Below are 10,857 nucleotides of genomic sequence, written 5' to 3' on the forward strand. Positions count from 1 at the left end.
GCCTCCCAGAGTGCTGGGATTACAGGTGTGAGCCACCGTGCCTGGCCTAATCTCTGCATTTTAAACTCAGTTGATTAACAACCTAAATTTCATTTGCATCTTTAATCTGATTTTGTCATGTAAAGTAACATACTCATAGGTTCTGGGGATTAAGAGGTTGACATCTTTGGGACCATGATTCTGCTGATCCCATATTTCTGCAGTGATCTGTGATGCAAACAGAGAAACTATCCAGAAACAAAAGGGAGTCTGTATTAGTCTGTTCCCACATTGCTATAAAGAAACATGAGAGACTGCATAATTTATAAAGAAAAGAGGTTGGCCGGGCGCGGTGGCTCAAGCCTGTAATCCCAGCACTTTGGGAGGCCGAGGCAGGTGGATCACGAGGTCGAGACCATCCTGGTCAACATGGTGAAACCCCATCTCTACTGAAAATACAAAACATTAGCTGGGCATGGTGGCGCGTGCCTGTAATCGCAGCTACTCAGGAGGCTGAGGCAGGAGAACTGCCTGAACCCAGGAGGCGGAGGTTGCAGTGAGCCAAGATCGCGCCATTGCACTCCAGCCTGGGTAACAAGAGCGAAACTCCGTCTCAAAAAAAAAAAAAAAAAAAAAAAGAAAAAAGAAAAAAAAAGAAAAGAGGCTTCATTGGCTCACTAGTCCACAGACTGTATAGGAAGCATGGCTGGGGAGACCTCAGGAATCTTACAATCATGGTGGATGGTCAAAAGGAAGCAGGCTTGGTTTCACGGCAGGAGCAGGAGGAAGGGGTGGGGAGGTGCTATATACTTTTAAACAACTGTACGTTGTGAGAACTCACTCACTAGCAGAAGAACAGCAAGGGGGTTATCTGCCACCTGGTCCAGTCACCTCCCACCAGGCCCCTCCTCCAACAGTGGGGATTGCAATTTGACATGAGATTTAAGTGGGGACACACATCCAAACCATATCATTTAAAAAAAAGTTGCTCTGCCAAAGCAAATCTAAATAAAATAACAATGTGAATATGGTAATACGTTTAGAGTCCCTGGTTCATTTCCTGGTTGCAGCAGTTTGTTTTCACACTGGTATAAAGATACTACCTGAGACTGGGTCTCAGAAAGGGTTTAATTGAATCACAGTTCTGCGTGGTTGGGGAGGCCTCAGCAAACTTACAGTCACGTAGGAAGGGGAGGCAGCCACCTTCTTCACAAGGTGGCAAGAGAGAGAAGAGTGAGGAATGAAGGGGGAAGAGCCCCAGATCCTGTGAGAATGCACTCACTATCTCTAAAACAGCATGGGGGAAACCACCTCCAGGATCCAATCACCTGCCATGGGGTTCCTCCCTCAACACGTGGGGATTATGGGGATTACAATTTGCAATGAGATGGGCTGGGAGGGGGGGACGGGACACAGAGCTGAACCATATCACTGGCATATAGTAGATGCTCAATAAATGGAATCACATGATCATGATAAAGCGTTCACCTGTGTTGCCAGCACTGGGATGGGGTCTATGTGGAGCGGGAGGGCTGCCTGTCTGGTGGGCGCCTGCTTCGCTGGCCACACACACTCCAGACACAGTGGCTACCTTTCCTGCAGAACAGGGCAAGTACAATAGCCCCGCTCCCAGCTCCCACAAGCTATGACGGTAGAATGGCCTTCTATCATAAATAAAAACAAATCCTAGCCTCTGCTTTTCAATCAGAGGATTAGCCTAAATGTTGTGAGACAGAAAGCATAAAATATGCATTGGAGCAGCGGAGCTCCCCACCTCACGGCCTCCATGCTCGAGGCTGCTGGCGTGTGCCAGCCTGTTGTTCCCGCACAGGGCCTCTCCTGCTGATTTGTACAGGGTGTCAGTAAATGCTGTTATGACATTATTAATGCTGCACACTCCGGCAAAGGACAATGGCCTATTGCCTCGTAAGGTGCTGTGTGCCACTGCAGTCGGTGGACATTAAATGGCGTTAGCAAACATGGTAAATGGCTTGTTTCTCTTCTCCCTCTGCACACCCCGGGCCCCATCTGTGAGCTCCAAAAACAACCTTGAACGCTTGAGAAGGCAGGAGTGGCAGTGGAGGCTCTGATGCCCAGTGAGGCTGCAGGGGGCCCAGCAGGGGGTCCAGGAGTCCCTGGGAAGCAGCCCAGCCCTCCCCCTCAGAGTGCACCTAGGAGTGTTGACTTTCCTCCCTGGGGCAGGGAGCTGTCTGGGCAGCTTGGACTGAGGCTTGAGGGTGGGGATCGTTCAGGGAAGCTGGACTTGCTGGGTGGGCGGGCTGGTGGGCTTGCTTCTCTGCCCTCCAGTGACACCCGCAGGGGCCCAGATGGCAGGCGTTCCAATGGATTTTATTGGTCTTGCACGAAGTTCTAAAAATACTGAGCCTACATTTTAAAATTATGCGACTTCACAGGAGAAGCCCAGATTTCTAGCTTTTCTTGAAATAACTGGGTCCACAGTCACACGAAACAATGGGAGTGTGTCCGCTTCAGACGCTGCAGCCCTCGACCATCTTTACCCATGCAGGTCATTTGAACTAGGTCCCTGTAGTGGGTTTAACAGTGTCTTCCCCAATCCACGTCCTCCCAGAACCTCAGACTGCGACCTTACTGGGAAATAAGAGTCTTTGCTGATATGCTTGTTAAGATGAGGTCCTGTTAGATTAGGGTGGACCCTAAATCAATGAGTAGTGTCCTTAGAAGAGGAGGGAGATTCAGGCATGCCGAGATACACACAGAGAGGGTCAGAGGGAGATAAGGCAGAGGCTGGAGTGATATAGCTACAAGCCAAGAACTGCCTGCGGCTGCCAGGAGCTTGGGGGGAAGTCTGGGGTGGTTTATCTTTGGAAGAAACGGATCCTATTAACATCTTGACTTTAGACTTCTGGCTTCAGGAAGCTGAAGCAGGAAGATCACTTGAGCCCAGGAGATCGAGGCTGCACTGAGCTGTGATCGCACCACTGGACTTCAGCCTGTGCGTCAGAGTGATGCCCTGTCTCATAAAATAATAAATAGGGCCAGGCACGGTGGCTCATGCCTGTAATCCTAGCACTTTGGGAGGCCGAGGTGGGCGGATCACCTGAGGTCGGGAGTTCGAGACCAGCCTGACCAACATGGAGAAACCCCGTCTCTACCAAAAATACAAAATTAGCTGGGCATGATGGTGCCCACCTGTAATCCAAGCTATCTAGGAGGCTGAGGCAGGAGAATCACTTGGACTTGGGAGGTAGAGATTGCAGTGGGTTGAGATAGCCCCATTGCACTCCAGCTTGCACAAGAGCGAAACTCCGTCTCAAATAATAATAATAATAATAATAATAATAATAAATAAAAACTGACATCAGGTGTACCCATTTTCCAATCCTATCCCTCTTCACTGTTTCTCTTTTGAAGCTATCAACAGACCCACGACCAGCCAAATGCAGGGCTAAGCAGCACATTCGCCCAGCTGCCCTAAATACAGCACTTCAGCCCCTCCCCTTGGGAGGGGGCGAATGTGAAGAAAGAAATTCCAATTGCTTTAAGCCACACAGATTGTGGTGGCTTGTTCCGATTGCCTGGGAAACACCACACTCCTCTTTCCCTGTTTCCTGGCCTACCCTCTCGGTATTTTGAGTTTGGAACTCTGAATGGAGGGACTACCCCACCGCACCCCGATCCCTTCGCTAAGTCCTCTGCCTTTTTGGACACAGGCCTCCGCTTCCTGGCCGGGGCTTTCTGCTGGCTGTGGGCTTCTTCTGACCCTTCCAGCCAGGCCAGCAGAAACCAAGGGCAGGGGGAGGGGCTGGAGGTGCTCTATTTAGGGCACCTGGGAGAATGTGCATTCTAGCTCTGCATTTGGCTGGGGTGTGTCTGTTGATAGCTTCAGGAGAGAAACAATGAAGAGGGATGGGGTTTGGAAATGGGTTCAACCTGATGTCAGTCCTTATCTGTTTACTATTTTATAAGAGAGAGGGCAGCTGGGCACGGTGGCTCATGCTTGTAATCCCAGCACTTTAGGAGGCCGAGGTGGGCAGATCATGAGGTCAGGAGTTTGAGACCAGCCTGTCAAACACAGTGAAATCCCATTTCTACTAAAAATACAAAGTTAACTGGGTTATTTTAACTGTGGTGCAGGAGCCTGTACTCCCAGCTACTCGGGAGGGTGAGGCAGGAGAATTGCTTGAACCTGGGAGGCAGAGGTTGCAGTGAGCCGAGATCACGCCAGTGCACTCCAGCCTGGGCAACAGAGATAGACTCCACAACTCAAAAAAAAGAAAAAAAAAAAAAAAAGAAAATGGAGAGAGAGCATTGCTCTGTCACGTGGGCTGCAGTGTAGTAGTGAGCTCATAGCCCCGCAGCCTCTGTTCTCCTGGGCTCAAGCGATCCTCCTGCCTCAGCTTCCTGAGTAGCTGGGACTACAGGTGCACGTCACTACACCTGGATAAGTTTTAAAGTGTTTGGTAGAGATGGGGTCTCACTGTGTCGCTCAGGCTGGTCGTCTCAAGCTCCTGACCTCAGCATTCCTCCTGCCTTAGCCTCCTGCAGTGCTGGGATTACAGGCTTGAGCCACCGCGCCTGGCCCACTGTCAGTCCTCGACTGCGCTCTGCAGCAGTGCGGCCATTCCTACTCCCCCGTTCTCCCCTGGCTTGCTTGCAGAGACTCCCCCGCCTCCTCAGGAGGCCACAGGTATTTGTCCAGAACAGCGCTTTCCCACCCTGGCCTGTGTTGGCATAACCTGTGGCATTAAAGCACCAACGTGCCCAGGCCGCACCTCAGCTATTAGATCAGAATAAGGACAATCTTGCTAAATTCTGCAGGTGACTCTGCTGGAAGCCAGTCTGAGAAACATGAGTCGATGAGGCAGGACCTTGGCATCTTGGTGTGGGTCCCCCAGAAACAGATTCTGAGAATAGGATTCCGAAAGTGGTTTATTTGGGAGGTGACCCCAGGAGCATTGACCGCGGAGCGGAATAAGACAGGGGAGAGAAGGGAGTGAACGCAGGTGCATCAGAGGGCTGGTCACACCACAGGCAACTGGAGCTCAGACTTGCTGGGAACCCGGGGAGCCATGGGGTAACGCCATGCAGAGGAAGTACGGGTGTCTGTCCACTGCTTGAGTGCTGCTTCCAGGGTGCTGATGCCCTGTCCGGGGTCCCTCTTTCTTTCTTTCTTTCTTTCTTCTTTCCTTCCTTCCTTCTTTCTTTCTTTTCTTTTTTTTTTGAGATGATGTTTCATTCTTGTTGCCCAGGCTAAAGTGCAATGGCTTGATCCCGGCTCATTGCAATTTCTGCCTCCCAGGTTCCAGTGATTCTCCTGCCTCAGCCTCCCACGTAGCTGGGATGACAGGCATGTGCCACCATGCCCGACTAACTTTGTATTATTATTATTATTATTATTATTATTTTTAATAGAGATGAGGTTTCTCCACGTTGGTCAGGCTGGTCTCGAACTCCTAGGCTCAGGTGACCCACCCACCTTGGCCTCCCAAGGTGCTGGGATTACAGGTGTGAGCCACTGCGTCCGGCCCCAGGGTCCTTCTTTCTTACCCCTTCATGTTCTAGCACATTCCCAAAGCCATTTAAAAAAGTCCTGAGGCAGAGAGCGGAAGGCGTTCTCAGCAATCAGCCTCTTAGCTTGCAGAGGTGACTGCAGCAGGGGGCACCAACCGCATCTGTTCCTGACGGACAGCAGCAACAACCAGCAGAACCACCGTGCTTGGAAGGCTCTGGAGGGCCCAGCAATGGACCACTTGCCTGCCTTAAGTGGCTGGATCCTCGGAACAGCTCTATGAAGCAGGTTATAAGGAGCTTGATTTATGGTTGAGGAGACCGAGGTGCGAAGAGGTTGTATCCAAGACTGCATGATATGGCATTCACAGCTTTTCTCCTAATTCCTACAGCGCCGCAGGGAGCAAGCAGGACTATTTACATGGAACTTTACTGCAGACAAGAGGCCAAGGAAAGGGGACAGACTCCACAAGGGCCAGGCAGCTGGACAGTCTGGCTCGCAAAATGTCACTGGCTGGCCTGGCACGGTGGCTCCTGCCTGTAATCCCAGCACTTTGGGAGGCCGAGGCAGGCGGGTTACCTGAGGTCAGCAGTTTGAGACCAGCCTGGCCAAACATGGCAAAACCCTGTTTCTACTAAAAATACAAAAATTAGCCGGGTATCGTGGCACATGCCTGTAGTCCTAGCTACTCAGGAGGCTGAGGCAGAAGAATCGCTCGAACCCAGGAGGCGGAGGTTGCAGTGAGCCAAGATCATGCCACTGCACTCCAGTCTGGGCTACACAGCGAGACACCATCTCAGCAAATACATTTTTTAAAAGTCCCTGGCTCTCCTCTGCTTGCTTGCCTCCCAGGCCCCAAGCCGGCCATCAAATGGCAGAGGGGTTCCTCCAATCCAACCTCAAAGTCCAGATTTAAGAGAGTAGGACCCAGAGAAAGTGGAAAGCACCCTCCCCTACCTTCTGAATTCTGGCTTTTGTGGAGGGTAGGCCACCTCCCCAGATGGCCTGCTCCAGAAGTGACCATGCCTTCTAGGGAGCCCCATCTCCAGCGCTCAGGAAGGGGCTTCCCCTTTGGCCTAAAATGGCAACCGGGTATAAACGCAACCCGCTGAGCTTACATGAGAGAGACGCCCAATCAGAAGGGCCATTTCGTTTCTTCGTGTAGATACAACTTTGGCCTTGACATCCAGGAAGTAAATTATTGCCAGAGTTTGTGGCAGATGTAGGCACCCAGGCATGAGGTGCGATTTAGAGGCCTGGCAGAGACCTCTGCCCTCCGACATCTCCTTAGCCAACCTGCCATGATGCCCAAATTTCCTGCCGTCATCCGTCACTCTTCTGCACAAAGGCACGGTCAGCATGTCCTTGTTCAATGCAAATTTGTTACCTAGCTGGTGTAACACATCCTTCTGCTAAGACCAATTTATCACCCATTTTCACATTAGCAGGGAGCAAGGCAGTGAGATAATGGAACTCAGGACAGGTCAATTTTGATGAAGAAGGAGCAGGAAAAGCAGAGAGCATGAGTCATGGCCAGTAAAAAATGGCCCAGGAAGGGGACAGGAAGGTGGGCGGGACAGACCACAAGGGGACTGGGCATGGGGGATTGGAGGGGACCAGGACCAGCTGGAGGAAAAGAAAGTCCCCTCCTCGCAGAAGCCAGGCTGCCCCATCAGGGCCTGAGCTGGGAAGAGCCTCAGAGTCATTTGACACATGACCGAGGCTTTGGGCACTTCCCAGGGTGGGGTGGTCAGGTCTGGCCCCGGGAAGCGCTTTTGAAGCCAGAGAGCTTTCTTCAGACTGGCCTTGCGAGCTCCCAAGAGACTCTGTCCATCTCTGCAACTGCAAACACATTTCAAATCCAGGAAGGGCAAGGAGCGGGGAGGGGAGGACGCCTAGATGCTAAGAGACCACACGAGATCCTACATGTTTAGGGTCGTCAGGGGCCTTGGTGAGCTTCTGGTCCGATCATTTCATAGTGGAGACTGTGAGATGTGCACACTTGATAGCCCACTGACTGGTGGGGGATCTGGGACTAGAACTCAGTGCGCTCCTGCGCCTGGCTCTGAGTGGGCCCCGGCGCCACAGGCCGAGTTTATACTCAGATCAGTGAGCAAAGAAGAGCCACGGGAATTTCTGATCAGGGAGGGACAGAAGATGGGCGGGTGTCGCCAAGCGAAATCCCATCGGTGGGAAGCGGCTGGTGCGGAAGCCTGTGGGGGCACCTGGCGGAAGAGAAGTGTCTCCGCTGGGCGCGCATCTCCTCTGTACTCTGCGGGAGCCAAAGCGGCTTTCGGCCCTCGGGGGTGGTGGCGCCCGGGGAAGTTGCTCGGCTCAGGGGGAGGAGCAGGGACCCCCGCCCGCCGGTCCCCAAGCAGGTCCTCCGCGCCCCAGCCCGGCACGGCTCCGGGCAAGGCGCACAGCGAGGCTGCGGCCACGAGGTGGCGCCGGCGCGTCTTGGAAGCGCCGCGGCCGCTCCCGGGCCGCCCCAGCGCCGCTCTGCCGCCGCCTCCGAGGAACAATGCGGCGCCTCCGGGCGTAGCGCGGCGCGGCGCGGGGCCGGACGCCGGACACCCTAGCGCGGGCGGCGGGCGCGGGCTGCCTTCGTCGAGAGCCATGGGCGCGGCGCGGCGCGGGGCCGAGGATCGGCGCGGCCCGAAGGCGCCGGGAGCCGGGGCGCGGGCCCGGGGCCGCCTCTAGCCCGCACCGGGGGCGCAGGGCCGGGGATGAGGGCGCCCGCCGCGGGGAGCCCGTCTGCGCGCCGCGGCACCGTCCCGCCCAGCGAGCGAGCCCGAGCAGGCAGACGCGCGGCCGGTAGTCTGGGGGCGCGCCGCCTCCCGGCCCCCAAAATGTGAAGCTGGGAGGGCGGAAACGCAGAGACGGCCCGGCCGGGCGCCCTTGCCGCCCTCCGGCAGCCGCGCCGCTCCCTCCGCTGCCCGCCCAGGCCCGAACAGCGAGTCCACCCGGCCGCGCGCCCCTAGCTTCGCTCGGAAGCGGCTTCGGCCAGCAGAGGGTTCGCGGCTAGGACGCGGCGGGAGCCGGGCCCAGGACGGTGCGTCCGGCCTCGCCTGTGGCTGTTCGCCCCGACAAGTTTGAACAATGATCACCGTCAACCCCGATGGGAAGATAATGGTCAGAAGATGCCTGGTCACCCTGAGACCCTTTCGGTAAAGTTCCCTCCTGGTTGGTCTTTTCCCCCGGGGGGACGCGGGGTGGAGGCGGGCGAGGTCGGTTCCTGAGAGGGTGCAAGCCCCGGTGGCAGAGGGGGCGGTTCGCCCTTCAACCCTTGGCGATGACCAGTGGGGCTGGGCTGGGGACACGAATGGGGTTGGGGCTCAGGGTGCGAGTGGGGAGGGGTGTGTTATTCTGGGACCTGTCCCGAGTTGGGCAGGGTTGGAGAGGACTCTGGGGCGGAAGTGAGAATGGGGGCAGAAAACACCTGGGTGTTGGTGGTGGTCCTGGGCCCAGAAAGTCGCCCCAGCCTGCGTGCCCCTTCCCAGCCCCTCGGGGTCCGTTCTCACCCCGCGGACCGCCCCATCCGGGCGGCAAAGTTAGTGCGCAGCGCCCCGTAGCTCCCCCTCCGGTCCCTCCCGTCCTGCCCGTCAGCCCCTAGGTCGCTCTCCCCCGCAACCTCCCCGCCTGTGCTCCCTTCTCCCCCGCCTTTGGTGGCACTGCCCTCCTCCCCGCGGGGCTCGGGCCTGGCTCTGACGAGAGGGTCCCGAGATGAGGGCGAGGACCCCCTAATCCCGAGATTCGTCCCCCGACCGCAGGTGTTGGAGAGGCGGGGGCAGGGGCGGCACTGCGGGGCTGGGGGGCGGCGGGCGCTGGGGCTGCGGCGGAGCGCAGCCGCGGGCAGTGGCGAAGGAGACACACTTCGGGCGGCCAACACCTGGGGGCCCAGGCCAGGCAGGTCTGCGGCCGCACGGGACTCACCCAACCCAGCCAGAGACCCCCAGAGCCCAGCGGTGCCGGGCAGCCCCCTCTCCTCCCAGGCACCCGCAGAGCCGGCCTGCAGCGGGGTGGGAAGGGGGCGCTGCCCGGTGGGCGCCCGGCGGGGTCCGAGTGTCACCCCCTGGGTAGCTGGACAGCCAGGACGCTGAGGGAGTGGCGGCCCCGACGCCGGGGCCGGACTCGGGACGCGGCCACAGGTGGGGTCCGGGCGCGGGACGGAGCTCGCGAGGACGGAGCTGGCAGGGAGCCTGAACCCCTCAGGCCGCGGCCGGAGCCCTGTCCCGCCCAGCCCCGCTGTAGTCTCCCCAGAGGGGGATGGGGGCGGGGAGACGGTGGCTCACCTGGCGCCCGCCTCCCAGCACACCGGGCCTGTCTGCTGGGCCGAAGAGGCAGCCCTCAGGGACGGCAGGAGTTAGGCTAGACCGCCGCGGTCCGGGGGTGCGGGAGGCCGGGAGAGCTGGGGCAGGGCCTGGGCGGTGATGGAGGCGTTGGGAGCCCATGAGAAGCAGGCGTCTCTGGAGAGGGCCTTGCTCCTCCAGGGAAGCCCTTGAATCCCTGGCCTGACTGGGAACACTGAAGGATCGTCGCCCCTTTTTCCCCCCACCCCCGACCCCCGACCCCTTGCGGGTCCCGCCCTTGGCGCCGCTGGGTGTTCCTGGAGCGACTGGGAGCAGCCGCGGGACCCCAGCACCACGGACAGCGCTAGCGCCCCGGAGCGGCTTCCCTGTCTGGTCCTGCCCTGGTTTTTTTCAGGCCCTTATCTGAAGGCAGGATTGGGGGTGGAGCTGCATGGGTCCCCAGAGTTGTGTAACTTCACCCCAGGGTGTTCCTGGGCTGCCCAGAGACCCACAGTCATCAGTGAGTCCCTTCAGTTGAGGGAGGTGCAGGCTCCAGTCCCAGCACCCCAGCTTGTTCATCCTCAAAGGCAGGCTGGGGTCCTGTTCCCTCTGGTTTTCCCAGGGCTGCTGGCAGTGTCTTTATTCCATAGGTACCCCTGGAATATTGCTTGAGTGGATACATGGATGGCTGAAACCATTTTAACTTGAGTCCACTCCAAATGGTCCCTAGCTGCCTTGGGGGACACTGAGCCCCAAGATGGGGGTCTGGCAGAGGGAGATGCAGATGAGGTGTGCTGGGGGCTTCAGGTTCTGGGCTGAAGAGGGCAGACACCTTTCTCATAGCAGGGTCGTTGGACCCTGGCAGGCAGCCCAGGTCCCCAGCTCTAAATACAACTCCCTGGCTGGGGAAGAGACCAGGGGAGTGAGGTACTAGAGACAGGAGTGGGGAAGGTCCGTCCTTGTCCTCAGACTGGGAGGACAAATAGCTTATTTCTCCTGGGATCTCCCTGGGCATGGGACAGCACCTCTCTTACTCTGTTGCTGTGGCTGCTGTCTCCAGAACCACCTGACTTCCTCCGAGGGACCCCAAGATCTGAG

The 10,857-nt window shown here is 57.2% G+C and overlaps 1 protein-coding gene across 1 annotated transcript in view; it reads left to right on the plus strand.

Moving 5' to 3' along the window:
• Positions 1-7,977: 7,977 nt before the first annotated feature.
• Positions 7,978-10,857, plus strand: part of MGAT5B (alpha-1,6-mannosylglycoprotein 6-beta-N-acetylglucosaminyltransferase B) — an 84,066-nt gene continuing 81,186 nt past the window's right edge. Inside the window, exon 1 of the mRNA XM_074389005.1 lies at positions 7,978-8,637. Within this exon, the coding sequence (XP_074245106.1) occupies positions 8,570-8,637 (68 nt within the window). The 5' untranslated portion in view covers positions 7,978-8,569. The remainder of the gene's footprint in view (positions 8,638-10,857) is intronic.

The sequence above is a fragment of the Saimiri boliviensis genome, chromosome 17, assembly GCF_048565385.1.
Source record: "Saimiri boliviensis isolate mSaiBol1 chromosome 17, mSaiBol1.pri, whole genome shotgun sequence".
NCBI classification, from domain to species: domain Eukaryota; kingdom Metazoa; phylum Chordata; class Mammalia; order Primates; family Cebidae; genus Saimiri; species Saimiri boliviensis.